The sequence below is a fragment of the Strongylocentrotus purpuratus genome, unplaced genomic scaffold (assembly GCF_000002235.5).
Source record: "Strongylocentrotus purpuratus isolate Spur 01 unplaced genomic scaffold, Spur_5.0 spur5_scaffold_6, whole genome shotgun sequence".
Taxonomy (NCBI): domain Eukaryota; kingdom Metazoa; phylum Echinodermata; class Echinoidea; order Camarodonta; family Strongylocentrotidae; genus Strongylocentrotus; species Strongylocentrotus purpuratus.
The window spans coordinates 13,297,585-13,313,994 of record NW_022145612.1 but is presented as its reverse complement, the minus strand read 5'-3'; the positions used below and the strand labels follow the sequence as shown (position 1 = coordinate 13,313,994).

The 16,410-nt window shown below is 38.8% G+C and overlaps 1 protein-coding gene across 1 annotated transcript; it reads left to right on the top strand.

Annotated features, from left to right (window-relative positions):
• Positions 1-9,515: 9,515 nt before the first annotated feature.
• Positions 9,516-16,410, top strand: LOC105447341 (loricrin-like; the record flags this gene model as incomplete). The annotated part of the gene is made up of 6 exons (XM_030973137.1): positions 9,516-9,585; positions 9,959-10,834; positions 11,330-11,518; positions 15,452-15,847; positions 15,890-16,021; positions 16,157-16,410. Coding segments are annotated over exons 1-6 (1,917 nt in total), but the record flags the coding sequence as incomplete, so codon positions are not given.

The following is a 16,410-nucleotide window of genomic DNA, read 5'->3' as shown; positions in this document are numbered from 1 at the left end:
TGACATAACTGAGAATGAACTGGAAACGAAACATATGCAAATGGTGGTGTAGACGTCACCAGTAATATGGATATTGCAGAGTCACAATGATTGGCAAAATCTAGATCATTTTGCACATGATGCGTCATTTGCCTGACGTAAGGCTGCGTCAGCGACTGATACGGTCTTTGACGCGCCATGTAAGATTATTACCGTATGCAAAATGATGGTGATATGGACAGTTAACATATTGCATTGAATTACTGGCGTGCGGTTAATTGCATTCACAGGGTTGATAGGCGCAGGCAATAAACGCAAGCGGATTTATGCATAGTTTGCAGCAGGCATAATACAAGAACTAGCCGTCTGACACGGCTGCTACATGCTTGACGCTTCTAATATATCCCAATTCAGGTTGTATATACATCAAGAAGTGTTAATGCCGGCTAATCATATCAAAGGCATGAAAGAAGGGAAAGACCCAGAAAACGATTGATCGGAAAAATCAGAAAACTACATATTGAGTCGGTGTCTTTTGACATCCATAATACACCGCACAAAATTTGCTTCTGCAAGTTACACATAATTATTTCAGATTTGCTACATGTATTGCTACAAAAGTTTTTTTCAAAAAGCGTTAGTAATATTTTAGGAAAAGACTTAATTCTTGCAGCCTGTTGCAGGAAGATTTTGTACATACTTGTCAGCATGTGGATACAGATAGCTAATGATGATATTCAGGACTTGAGGAACGACCCAGGAATTGAGGGTGCACTGGAATCATAATGGAGGAGGTGGGATGTTGGGCTGTGGTACAGGTTTTCTGGTTGAATGCAATGTGCATCTACTACTACTACTACTACTACTACTACTACTACGACGACGACGACTGTTACTACTACTAAGTTTGGCAGTTGAATTATTGCTGTATATGATATGTTAGGATGCCTTATTATTAAATGAATACAAGATATGTAATACATCTACGTATCACGAAGTTTTATTTTTGTAGTATTTCCCCGGTGTGGTTAGAATAGAGCAGTAACTGATTGTCCACTACGTATAGAGGACGCTCTTCAAAAAGAGGAGCATGCTAATATTGAATTCTCAGGCGAAATGTCTTTGCCCTTCTTTGCGTATTCAAGTTGATTTGATTTTGTTTCCACTCATTATATACAAGATTAAAATAAGATATAAAAACTATTTAATAAAACAAACGAATTATACAAGTAACGAATATTGATAAGTATCTACGAAACAAAATAAGTTTACAGAGCAGTTTGAGAATAAGACAGAATTTTGTATATTGCTTGATTTAACTGAAAGGGAAAAAAAAAGGGAATCTCAGAAAAACTAGGCTTGTTGAGCGAGATTCCCAGTACAAATTAAATACTAGACCATCGTTGGCGTGCATCGAAATCTTGCGCATGCCTGATCCCAGAGAGACCCCAGACGCGCTAATGCAATTTCATACAAGTGGCTAAGTGGCTACCGTGAAAGGGTCCAAAGTAAAATATCATACTTTACGTCATCCCTTTTAAGTTGTTTTTTTTCTACACTAAATTTGGGGGTTCAGTATTTGAATTGCAGGAACATATTTTATTTAAAAGAAAGAAAAAAAAACGACGCTTGGAAGGGCTACATCGCTTCAGCCTACAAAAAGTTATTTTCATACTCTTTGTCTCAGGCGCTAACACAGGGGGGGGGGGGGGGGTTAAACCCCCCTTGGTATTTTTCGTGTGTAAACCCCCCATAAAGCTGACCTTACCCCCCAACGGAGCAAAATGTCAAATTTTCAAATTTCGAGACCCCCCCCCCAAAAAAAAAAGGTGACCTCTTACCCCCCCCCCCCCCCCCCGCTTATTCAGCGGTCGGCTGAGTCGTTGCGATTTTTTGAGGACCAAAAAAAAAAGAAAAAAGTGTCCTCTTACCCCCCCCCCCCCCCTCCGCTTTATTCAGCGGCTGGCTGAGTCGTTGCGAAATTTTCGGCCCGATTTATAAATGTTAACCCCCCCCCCCCCTTGAAAAAATCCTGCGTACGCGCCTGCTTTGTCTATTCATTTGGAGATAAAAGTCACAGACAGATTAATACAAATCTTAGAAATCGATTGATCAGCATGCTAAACATCAACGTAATTGAAATAGTGTTTATGAGTCATTCAATAAGTTCTTTTTTCGTACTGACGAACACATACGCCTCCGCCCAAAGAGAACGTGGATTATAGCTTCTTATCCCACGCTTTAACCGCTTAGAAATGACTAAATTTCATCCACTGGCATTAAAAGCACTGGTGATAATCAAATAAGAATCATTACTGAATTAAGATAATGTCGAGCCGAAACAAAGGAGCGGTCAATCCAGTAACCCGAGAATACATTGTAATCAAACATATGATACTTAAAATGGTCAGTAAGGATGTGCTATATAATCATAAAATATGCATGATTAATTTCTTTGATAATAACGTGTTCTTAGGAAAGTCTCAAAATAATAATGCCAACTGAGAGGATAATCCTGGGATAAATATGATTTTATTGATTGCGAAGGTATTCTTTTATTTTTTTCTCTTGATAATCTTAAGACGCGAAGTATTAGTTCAAGCGAATTAAAGAAATACAGAAATAAACAAACAACCCTTTTACTTGTTTAAATCCAACGTTACATTGATATAACTGGGAAAAGAGTATAAATAGGGAGAGTTAGTAATTCAAAAAGCATCAGATGAACTTCCTCTGAAGTCAAATAAACCAGCTCAAGTTGATACAGCTTGTTCTCCTCTTTGGAGAGTATACCATTTACAATCAGCAGGTAAGTTGAAACTATGATAGAGAATTACAATAGGAGTCAACTTATCTAAACACTCACACTTATTAAGTTTCAGTAAAGACGTATCCAGTATAATGATTCCAATTTTCATGTTCCGACGTTTTAACTTGTGTAATTTGTCACTTTTTCTCTGAACGATGTGGTTTTATGTATGAAATGATCTGTTATTAAAAAGTTATTTGATCTGGCTCGGTTTGGTTTATTTCATTTTTAAGGTTATTAAATAAATATGAGTGTAACATATTAACTGTTTTTCTTTTTTGTATCTTTTTGCAGACACGCCCGTTCCGTCAAGATGAACAGATCATGGCTCTTTTTAGCCACCATTTTGTTGATGGTGGCATTTGTGTTTTCTGCACCAGGTACGTACATGTATGCATACTGTTTTTTGTTTTGAGAATTACAATGCAAGCATGGATATAGCCCTAAATTTAGGTGAATAGAAAATGTTGCTACTATGCAATGTATTCACATTGCAAAGCAATTCAAGTCAAGAGTTGATATAATATATTTGAATGATGGTTCTGTAAAATGAATAATGAGAAAATACATAATAATGCGTTTATGACAAATATACATGTCTGTTAGTCATGGTAAGAAATTTCTTGTATTATATAAATATCTTTATTTAACGCTATGATAAGGCAAAAAACTTCGAAAAGGGAATGTGTTTGCAATATCAAATGGATTGAATTAAACGTGGTATATTTATGGTTGTCTTGCAGCGGAGAGAACTAGGAGAAGCAGCAGCAGTGAGGAAGCTGATGGGTGTGATGGTTGTGACGGAGGCGACTGCGGGGGTGATTGTGGTGGGGATGGTGTTGATGGAGGTTGCGATGGTGGTGATGGTGGTGACTGCGGGGATGGTGGGGATGGTGGAGATGGGGGTTGTGGTGGGGATTGTGGTGGAGATGGAGGTTGCGATGGTGGTAACTGTGGGGATGGAGGTGATGGTGATGGATGTGATGGGGGTGATGGTGGTGATTGCGGGGATGGCGGAGATGGTGGTTGTGATGGTGGTTGCGATGGAGGTGACGGAGATTGCGGTGACGGTGGTGACGGTGGTGATTGCGGAGATGGAGACAGTTCGGATTCTGATTCCTCCTCCAGTAGCAGCGAAGAGGACAGTGGAGATTGCGGAGGTGACTGCGGTGGTGATGGCGGTGATGGCGGTGATGGTGGTGATGGCGGTGATGCTGGTGGCGAAGTGCAAACCGTTTCTGCTCCTCAGCCAATCCCAATTCCAGTTCCAGTTCCACAAGCTCCGGAAATTCATTACCAAATAGTCGAAAAGCCTATCTACATCCCGGTTCCTGTCCCTGCTGATGATGAAGAGGATGACGACGAGGAGGAGGAGGATGATGGCGGTGATAATGGCGATGATGATGGCGGTGATGATGGCGGTGATGATGGTGGTGATGATGGTGGTGACGGAGGAGATGACGATGGTGATGGTGGAGATGATGGTAATGGTGGAGACGATGATGATGGTGGAGATGACGGTGGTGACGATAACGATGATGGTGGTGATGATGATGGCGACTGTGGTGTTGATGGCAATGGTGCTGGATGTGGAGGACTAAACGTAGCTAAAGGAAATGGAGAAGGTACGAGCAATATTTGTTTCCTAAAATAACATAATCATACCAAACACATTATTATTTTATTGTAATAACCGAATGAATACTTTTACAGCAAAGGAAAATAACGTTTCTCGTAATATTGTCGTCTTTCTACTCAGGTGGCAAGGTTGGTCTAGGCTGTTCTACATGTCCATCGTTCATCTCCCGTAGCCAAACCGTCTGTGGGTCTGACGGTACCACCTATGGTAATCTATGTGAGCTCAGGGAATCAGCATGCACGAGAAACGACAGAAACCTCAAGATTGTCAGCGAGGGCAATTGCAACGGTAAACACATGTTCAAGCAGTATCATTCATGTTTTCAAAAGTGATAAAGTTAGCATAAAAGATTGAAAGTGACATTTCTTTTTGAAGGGATGGTATTATAGAACGAAACATGTAGGTGAGAGAGAGAGAGAGAGATGGGGAGAAGAAACTAGATTGATATTTTTGTCATTTATGCTCCACACTTCAATACAAAAATGATATCAATCTCCTAATCATCATGATTCAAATTTTAAACTTAATAATTTGCACGATTCAATCAGTATATTCTCTATCTTCATATCGGTGATTTCTGTCTTTATCATTTTTACAGGCAGTCTCTTAGAGCGTACCAACTGAAAGGTGAAATACCCGACGGGACATCGAAAAACGTCTTCCAGTCCGTTTATTTGAAGGATCCAAATGCCTCACAAGGGATTTGGAGGAGTTATCTAGACTTTTTTGTCCCCAAGACTTTTGATGAATATTATGCAGGCCTAAAACAACATTTTTTTCAAATATAAATCACTGTCACTTTTAGTAACACGAAATCGTATGCAGCCGAAAACGATTACAAAATGAATACGAGCCATACATAAATAGGCTACGTCATATATTTCCCCCCCTTTTTTTTTACCTCATCTTTTTTTCTTTACCTCTTGACAACTTTTGTTTAGTACTCTATGTTCTTTATCTAAAACTTCCTCTTAAACATTTACCCACTATCGACTTTGCTTCATAGTAAAATTATTTATTATTATTGTATTATCTTTTTAAAATAATTTATTTCATATTTTATTATTCAAAAAAATATATTAATGTATACATTATTTCATTGTCTCCTGTATGGTTCTTTGAAGTGTCTAACTTTCATTATTTGAAATATATGAAGTGTGAAAGAGAAATGGAGAAAAATGTAGGGTACATGCATGTGTGTGTGTATGTGTGTGTAGATGAGAAGAGCGGGAGAGAGAGAGAGAGAGAGAGAGAGAGAGAGAGAGAGAGAGAGCGAGAGAGAGAGAGAGAGAGAGAGAGAGAGAGAGAGAGCGAGAGAGAGAGAGAGAGAGAGAGAGAGAGAGAGAGTCAACTGGAAACGGGGACATTAAGTTCATTTTGTTAACACTGGATACAAATTTAAATTAGTCCTTGTAATCAATCGTGTTTAATAATCGCTTGAATAGCACATTCCCAACATGGTAATTTAGATGATAATATAAATCACATATATATTTTGCAGAACACAAAGGATATTAGTTGTAACAACGACATGGTCTCATTATCATCGAATAAGTAATTTAATTTGCTTCGATTATTGTAAAGAACAAAAAGCGTACAATGTATTAAGTGACATCATTGAATAAAGAAACTTTTTTTTATTTTTTAAAGACAGCAATTTAATCAGTAGGGGTAAATCCGTTCTGTGGAGTGGGGGATCATCACATACAGACGATAGTGAGATGTTGAGAAAAAAACCTTTATATTTTAAGACGGTCAATATAAACCAATTTCAAGTATTTGTATGCCATTCAATCTATAATGATATCGAATCTGCTGTGTGTTTGTGTTTGTGTTTGTATGAGTGTTGTGTGGGTGTGCGTTACGTGTACGTTTATATTTCTCTTATGTTAAGATCAAATGTTACATTGGTACTATGTCCTCAGCTTTCCTACTATAAACACCATATACACCATATATACACCGATAGAAATAAAAACACGACTGAATCAGATTATTCTTAGACGAAATGGGTGATTTAATATTGATAGGAATAATTGATTATGCCTACATTCATGATATTATTGGAAGTAATAAATTATTAATGCGGTCTAGGATAATTCTCCTTATATTAGGTATTTCTTGAAATCTTTCTCCTCAATCGACCCTTTTATCATTGTAGCCTAACTACAAACTAAGAGATAGAAAAAAATATATATTGATTATATGGTATTTGAAATTATGATGGGCGTGATGGCAATTTTTTTTCCCGTTATCCCTTAAACACACACAAACATCTCACATGAAATATTCTTTTAGAGTGACTTTCAAATCACTCAACCATGTCTATGAATTATCAAATAATATCTTTCGAAGATGCTAAAAAGCTCTCCATTGTGATATCATTAGTGTTTATTTAAAGTGCTGTATCGGCCGAGTATAAGGCCAATGAAAACTGTTTGTTTACGTGCATGCAATTTGCCAATCTCCGGAAAGCCTCTGTTCATGAAATATATATATGCTATTAACACATAATATAACAATACTATTCATCTCCAGACTCTGCAACAGCCCTAGATACAGAAGTAAAAGAGAGGAGTTCCTCTTCATTTTTATAACAAAAAACAAACGAACGAAAAAATAGTACATACATTCTGTTTCATATGACAGGCAAACGTTTCTCCCGCTAGCTGAAGCTTCTGCTGACATCATCAATATTTTCGATGTGCTCTATCTCCACTTTAAAAACAGATCTGATACCTTAAAGGGACTTGGTAACATTGTTCAGATAGTGCTAAGATGGTGCTAAGGTAGTGACTTTAATGCTCGATTAAAAATCAAATATAATCTGACAGTTTGAGTGAAAACAGACCATTATTAACGATACAAATTGTGAAAAACTGATCTGATCGATTCCTTAATTCTCCCAACTTTACTATTACAATTTAATTGCAATTTAGGTGAATGATAATTGTAACAAACCAATGCATATACCCAGACGCGTACGCAGGGGGGGGGGGGGGGGGGGGTTAACCCCCTTCAGTTTTTGTTATGTGTATGTTTATTTTTGTTTTAATCCTAATGGACGACCTAAAAAAAGATGCCCCCCCCCCCCCCCCCCCAAAAAAAAAAAAAAAAAAAAAAAAAAAAAAAACGAAACGAAACGGAATGTCGATCGGTCAATTTTTCAAATTTCGGGACAAAAAAAAAATGTTCTCTTACCCCCCGCTTATTCAGCGGCTGGCTGAGTCGTTGCGAATTTTTTGGCCCGATTTAATGTTACCCCCCCCCCCTCCCTTGAAAAAAATCCTGCGTACGCCACTGCATACACCATTCCAGACATTTGTGTATTGACAGAATTTTAAAATTCAAAGAAAACCATAAATATCTTTGTGGTTTGAGAAGTTTGTTCAGGATTGTTTGTATGTTAGAGGGTCAGTACAGGAGAAGGAATAAAATAAGTAAAATTTCATGCAAAAATCTCGCAGTTTTTGCATCAACCTTCAACAATGTTACCGGGTCACTTTAACACACACATAAGAATGGATTTTCGACACTTGATTCGATAAGGGTGCCTCTTTCCTTAATTCCACTCTTTGTATCTGGATGGTTATGTTGTTAATACCCGTTGATAATTAACAAAAATGAATTCTTCAATAGACAGAAAGAATATAATTATGCAAAAAAAAATTGTGTAAAAAGTACCACATCGGTCAGCTCGTACCAACACTTGGAGTACATGTTAGGAGGGTAATATGTGCTAAAATTCAGGTTACACCCGGGGTTTATAAACTATTTGTCATAAATAAATATATATTATATCTATATTTTATTTATATTTTATTTGTTATATGCATATATATGTTTATATTTTATTCAATATAAAAACAGCGTAAAGAATAATATCTAAACTTTCTATGAATTATTAAGAGGAACTGCTGAATTACGACGGACAGAGGTCCGCCTATTGTGATAGCAACAAATGGATTATGACTTCTTAGTTCTTATCTCACGAACAGAAGACGAATAGGCCTACTAAAAATTAATCCCAGTGTATGGATTAAGCCTTAAGACTGTTAAATTAACATGAAAAGGAAATGTAGATTCACTCAATGGGATTACCAGGACTTGGTAATCGCTCCAATTAAATCCATACTATTTGATGTAAAGGAGGTGAAAAGTATCGGATATTTTCTGACCTGCATAATAATTATAAGACATTAAATGGTATTTTGGTAATGACATATAACCATATAGATCTACACATAATATACATACTTTTCCTAATAGTTTTGTTTGGGATAAGCTAATCCCAATTAAAATATTAACAATAAATTAGGAAGAAAGGATTGAAAAGACGATTAGGTGAATCATCTAAGTATAGTATAAATTATATCATAACTGCTTGCATTAAACAAAAATATATACATGTATTATCATATTTAAGTGATTATCATCAATATAAAATATTATTCACCAAACGTATAAATACGGGTTGATTGTTGTACACTGACATCAGTTGAGTTTCCAGCAAACTAACAAGAGTCAAGTCATCACATCTCCAGGAGCTAAGAAAAGGTAAGGTCTAAATTGCGAAATAAATTGCTTATTTAACTCACCTGGGAGCTATATACGAAACTTCATGGTTGCATATAGAGGAATCCAGGGTTTATTTGTAGTTCAGGTCAGGTCTTTGGGACTTGTTTCGAACTCAAGACCTCCATGTCACAAGACTTTTGCTTGCAGAGCTATGATATCTTTCAGACAAAATTCTCTCCATTTCATTGCTTTCTTTCTTTATGCATGCGCATGATTATACTGTAAACTTTACAAGAAATAAAATGGGGGTAAATGCCATTTTTTCCTGGTAAATTGTTTTTGGGGGTGTATTTTAAGCTTTATTTTGAATTGATAATAGTGGCTCTGACATGAAAAGTCACAATTCACATATTTAAATTACTGTGATTTTGGTGATTGCAAGAATCATAATCAACCACTGAAGAGCATGCATGCATATGTTATTGACCATACACGAATGATTTAAAAAATTGATGTGTTTATTCGACATTTCTTATTTTCTAACATGTCTTACAGATTAAGTTCGAGAAAATGAGCAAACTGTGGCTTTTCCTTGCCGCCATTTTGTTGATGGCGGCATTTGCGTCTTCTGCACCACCAGGTGAGTCAAACCGTGGTTACCATACTTGATATTTTTGTTTATTTTATAGAAAATAATAAGATTGCCTACATGTATGTGCCTCTTTTCATGTCTTTAATTGCGATCGAAGGATCACAAATGGAAAATACTAACATCATTACGCAATTATATTTCACAGAACTGAAATACAAACATAATTACTTTGTGTATTCTTTCGAGGGTTTCACTTAGACCGCCTATCATCATCAAAAATCCTTCATAAGAAATAAGTAGATGATGTTAAGTTTGAAAACGAATAGTTAATCTGACCTAAACAAAAGTGGATTTAGTCGTTGTCATTTCGAAGAATTTACTTCAAGTTTTTGTTTAACTGTCAGTACCTCTTTAATTGCAGCGGAAAGAACTCGAAGGAGTAGCAGCAGCAGCAGCAGTGAGGAGTCAGATGGGTGTGGTGGGTGTGACGGAGGAGACTGCGATGCTGATTGCGGTGATGGAGGAGACGGTGGTTGCGATGGTGACGGCGGTGATGGTGGCGATTGTGGAGATGGGGGTGATGGAGGTTGCGATGGTGGTGACTGCGGAGATGGTGGGGATGGTGGTGATGGTGGTTGCGATGGTGGTGGCTGCGGAGATGGTGGGGATGGTGGTGATGGCGGTGGGGATGGGGATTGTGGTGGCGATTGTGGTGGTGATGGTGGTGATGGGGGAGATGGGGGAGATGGGGGATGTGATGGCGGGAATTGTGGGGATGGGGGAGATGGCGGCGGCGATGGTGGTGATGGTGGTTGTGATGGAGGTGACGGCGGTGATTGTGGGGATGGAGGCGATGGTGGTGATGGGGGCGATGGTGGATGTGATGGCGGTGATGGCGGCGACTGCGGCGACGGTGGTGATGCTGACTGTGATTGCGACGGAGGTGATGGCGATTGCGGTGGTTGTGAGGACAGTTCAAATTCCGATTCCGATTCCGACTCCGACTCTGACTCCGACTCCGACTCTGACTCTGACTCATCCTCATCCTCATCCAGCGAAGAAGATGAGGGAGACTGTGATGGACCTGACGGGGGAGACTGCGGTGGCGATGGGGGCGATGGTGGTGGTGATGGCGGTGGCGATGGTGGTGGTGAAATTGAAACCATATCTGTAGCTCAGGCTCCGGAAATCCACTACGAAGTAATCGAAAAGCCTGTTTACATCCCGGTTCCTGTCCCCGCTGATGATGAAGATGATGACGACGGTGGTGATGAAGAGGAAGGTGATGATGACGGTGGTGATGATGATGGTGGAGATGATGATGGTGGAGATGATGATGGTAACGGTGGAGATGATGATGGCGGTGGAGATGATGATGGTGGTGATGATGATGGTGGTGACGGTGGTGATGGAGGTGATTGCGGGGCCGATGGCGGTAATGTTGGATGCGGAGGACTTAATGCAGTTAACAGTGACGGACAAGGTACGTCTAATGTATTTCATCATCATTACCATTATATGTTGTACGAAGTGACGACATGATTTATAGAATAAATATAAATTTACTCATCCATAGCGATACTATCAAATTTGTAAGCCTTTACATTGAATTAAATTGAACCGAACACTCAAAGTAATTATCGGAACCCGTTCGACAGTAAGCAAAACATGTGTAATTCTTCTGAAAAAAATCATCTTCCAGTCTGCGTCATTTATCTCGACGGAATTTATGGAGTAAAAATAACAAAATACTGTTTACCAATTATTCCTCTTACAATTTGCATTATCAAAGATATCATGTCGGGTGGAAACCTCGGTTTGAGCTGTTCTCCCTGCCCTGCGTTCATCTCCCGTACTCAACCCGTCTGTGGGTCCGATGGTACCACCTATAGCAATCTGTGTGAGCTCAGAGAATCATCGTGCAGGAGAGGAGACAACACACTGAAGGTTGCTAGCGAGGGTAGCTGTATCAGTCAGCATGGTATGCATACATCGCTATTAACAATTTTTTTTTTTTTTTTTTTGGGGGGGGGGGGGGGTGAAAAGAAACGATAGCGATGATCTATAATTTAACTGTTAGTAGAAGCGAAAATAAGAAAGATTGAAACGAGAGAGAGAAAGTATTATAACAAATAAGTAAAGTTAGAAAGGGAGAGAAAGTGAGAAGAGAGAGAGAGAGAGAGAGAGAGATAGTGAAAGACACCGAGAAAGTAAGTAACACAATTCACTGACCTTCTTAACATAATGACTATCTTCTTAAAATTCTAACAATATATGTGTTGGAATGATTTTTATTGGCGGTGATTTCAAGAATGATCTTCAAATGTGAGTTCAAAATATTCCTTCTCATAATCGTTTTTTTCTCCTTCTGTACACAGGTAACCTTATCTTACGGTCACCGGATTTCTGAGAGATTCCAAGGGGTCGCAATGAAGACTCCCTCTCCAAGCAGGATCTAAAGAGTTCCCGGGCTTCGTACCTTTATTAACAATTTTCGTCCTTTAAGAAAATTAATAGCTGCAATTAATTTTCGAATGCCCGATTTATCTCATATTTTAGCCTATTTTTGCTTTTTCTGTTGACCTATTATGTGTTACTAGTGACAAAATTCATATCTTTATCAGGAATTTATTATAAATTCCTTGCAATATAAATAGAAGGTCGCCCGCAAAATCTCATGTTAATTTCAATTAACCATCCCCTTTGGTTCTGGTATTTATATCTTGGTAACACAGAATGCTATATTTATTTATTTATTACGTTTTTTCCCCTCTCAATGGATGAGTATTTCCTGATTTATTTATTAATGTTTAAACCTATTATGCCTGTTACTCCGTTGGTATTGCTTGAAATGTGTAAGGTTATTTATATTATCCTATTTTATCAATGTATCCATCGTTATTTGGAATAAAGTGCTTTTAATCCAATTTCGAGTTTTGTACGTAATTTCTTTGGGTTAAAGTATGAATTTGGCGAAATTAAATAAGGCTCATTTAGTATAAAGAAAAAACAGTTGAATGTGTCAAGATGGTTACAAGAGTAGGAAAGGCATCTCAAGCTAGGAATGAACATGATGTGAAACCGTGAAGGTAAGGAAACGGAGGACAGGGTCGAGAGAGAAATACAAGAAGAGAATGAGTGTGTGAGACATAAAAGACAAAACAAGAGAGAGAGAGAGAGAGAGCGAGAGATTTATAGATAGGAAGACAGAACGACAGAGAAAGAGGGAGAGAGGGTGGTTGTGTGAGTTTATATTTATCGAGAAAACAATTAATGTTCGGAAGAGTACGAATACAGCAAAGTGAGAAATAAATAAAGAGAACGACAACGGGGCGAAAGAGGCAGAGTAAGGAAATCAGGAAACTATAGATTTTCTTCTTTTCTCGTTTGTGTTTCTTATCATGATAGTCGCAGCTTACAGAATGTTGTTATTTTATGATTTATAATTGGATGGGCGCTAAGTGGTGACGGCTCTTGCCTCTCGTACGAGAGGTCCCGGATCCGATCCTTGCTCTTCGCTTACACCCTTGGACAAGGTCCCTCTCGACCTAGGTGTGTTAAATGGGTTCCTGGCAATGTTCGACCCACATGATGAGCAGTGCAACTGATGTTGCTACCCTCAGTAAATAAGACCGAGTTTTATGATTATTTACTATTATCATTAACGGGACAAATATCATGAAGCGGTTTGTAATATTGTATAAACATCGTTTATGTCCGATTTAATTGCATACTTTCATTACTTCATTACAAAACGGAAATTATTTGTAAAAATTGAGTTACTGGCTTTATAGTGTTTATAGCGTTATCAGCGTTATGCTCTTGTTCGCAATAAAATGAAGCCCAGAGTAAATGTTTAATGCTTACTTCCGGACACTTTAAATTGCTAGTGTCCAGGCTATCTCTGGAATCAGCCCCGCTACGCCACGCCCACGGCGATCATATTTCAGTTATTTTACAAAACGATCAAAATGATTATAGTTTGTTGTCACACATGCGTTTTTTGATGTGAACATTGTTCGTTAGGATGGTGGAATGTGCTTCATTGTGTGCTTAGTGAATATGAATTTATGCGATTGATTTTGAAAACAATAAACAAATGGAATAAACCTAGTCATTATCTCTTAATGAAAATATATATATAATATGAATATATATATATATATATAGAGAGAGAGAGAGAGAGAGAGAGAGAGAAAAAAAATGAGAGAGAGAGAGAGAGAGAATGAGATAAAGAAAGAGAGAAAGAGAAGGAAAGTGGGTGGGGGTGGGGGGGGGGGCAAGGGGAGGGGCGGAGGATCTAAAGCCAAACTGCCCATCCTTAAATCATAGCTAATCACGAAGACTGATTATTGACACAAACACCTGCTTCTAATCTTTATAAAAAGACACATTAACAAGGAGATTCTTACAGAGCGTAACCACGCCCATTTCTAATAATGTATCAAAATATACATGCAACATAATTTTATATCAATTAATGTTCAATGATTATCACTACACATCGCGGGAGAAAATGTTACGAACATCCTGTTGTAAAGAAAGTAAAAAAAGTTAACCATCAAATTGCATTAATTGAACTGACCTGGGTGTAGAACCGGTCATTTTTAATCCATGCGGATATAACGATTTAGATTAAGACACATACTTTCATTGCGTCTTACATTTTACATTAGTTGGCAAATAATAAAGCTTTTACATCAAGACATCCAAAGCGATTACGTATTTATAATCGGCTCTCTTTCGTACAACATTAATCTCATTCAATTGTTATAGAAATTGATAGTAGATTTTCTTTATTTAATCCATGAATCAATCGAAGAAGGAAATAACTTTATTATAATGTGTGATGTAGAATATATTGTTGAAAACGATAAATAGCAAATTAATTTGGAAAAAGTATAAATATGGGAAGTTGGCACTCAATACTCATCAGTCGAGTTGCTCTCTCAGGACAACAAAGAGCAAGACAAAAAGAAGGCTGTAAATCGTAGTGGAAAAGTAAGTACAACTGCATTTTAACATTTGAACAGTCATGAACTTTATTTATAAATGGAATCACAGCTTATTAAGGAATATTGCAGTGTCAAGTTTAATGAGGGCATTTGAGATCCACGGATTGAAAATTAGCAGGGACTATTGTTGTTGAATTGAAGATACTGTCTTTGAAATACTTTTTTTAAAAACATGTATAATTATAGATATCACATTACAACATCCTGAACATTGTGGATTAAAAAACCCACTAATGGATACAATATGTAATTCACGACAATTGAAGAGTATTCAGGCAATTTGTTAGCTCGAATTTGATAAGGTCTGAGAGTTTTAAAAGAAAGTACATGTAGGATATTGGTCGATTCCATTCATATATTTTTTTCTCCGAATGATTTGTTTCCCACCCTGTTGTCTATTGCAGAATTACATTACTTCTTGTACATCAAGCAGACATTCCATTTTTTCTATGTAATTTTCCCTAATATAATTTCTCATTAATTTCAGAACAAAAGCAAGCACCATCATGACCATGGGGCGACTCGGGCTATTTATAGCCGCCATATTATGTCTTGCAGTCATTGTTGCCTCTGCACCACGTAAGTAAACTCCTGTTTCTCAAAGGTTCCACAGATCAAGATAGATACTATTCAAGATATTAAATAGACTGCAGAAGAATATCGAAATAAATTACTTTATAATAAATGATATTTAAGTATTTCTGTGAGGTTTTTATTGACCAGAACGGCAAGAGGTACTGTATGAATGCGGTTTGCATAATCCCTAATGAAAGTTTTTTTTTAAAATCAAACTCTGTCTACAAAAGACCCAAATTTGTAAATGATAATGGGTTGAATACCTTAATCGAATCTTATCTTCTTTTTTTTTTATTTCTCCCTTTTCATGACGTTTTAAAAAGCTGAACGTAATCGCCGAAGCAGCAGCGAAGAAGCGGATACGGGTGGCGACGGCGGTGGAGACTGCGGTGGAGATTGTGGTGGAGACGGGGGTGGAGATGGTGGTTGCGATGGTGGTGGTGATGGGGGTTGTGATGGAGGAGGTGGAGATGGCGGGGGTGATGGTGGTGGTTGCGATGGTGGTGGCTGCGGGGATGGTGGGGATGGTGGAGATGGAGATTGCGGCGGAGACTGCGGTGGAGATGGGGGAGGAGACGGAGGATGCGAAGGCGGCAGCTGTGGCAATGCTGGAGATGGTGGATGCGATGGCGGTGATGGTGGTGGCGATTGCGGGGATGGTGGCGATGGTGGAGACGGCGGATGTGACGGTGGCTGCGATGGTGGTGGTGGTGGTGATGGTGATTGTGGTGGCGATGGTGGTGATGGTGGTGATGGAGGAGATTGTGGAGATGGGGGGAGCTCAGACAGCAGTAGCAGTAGCAGCGAAGAAGACAGTGGTGATGGAGGTGATGGCGGTGATGGCGGCGATGGCGGCGATGGCGGTGATGGCGGTGATGGTGGTGGAGGAGGAGGTGGTGATGGAGGTGGAGGAGGAGGAAGAGGAGGAGGAGGAAGAGGAGGAGGTAGAGGCGGTGGTGGTGGAAATGTACAAGTTCAAGCTCCTGAGATCCACTATGAAATTATAGAAATACCTATTTACATGCCAGCACCAGCAGTTGATGATAGCGACGATGACGATGATGATGCAGATGCTGATGGTGATGGTGGAGATGATGGAGATGGTGGCGATGGTGGCGATGGTGGCGATGATGGCGATGGTGGCGATGGTGGTGATGACGGTGATGGCGGTGACGGCGGTGACGGCGGTGGTGATGACGGTGATGGTGGTGATGGTGGGGATGACGGTGACGATGGAGATGGTGGAGATGATGACGATGGAGGAGATGATAATGATGGTGGT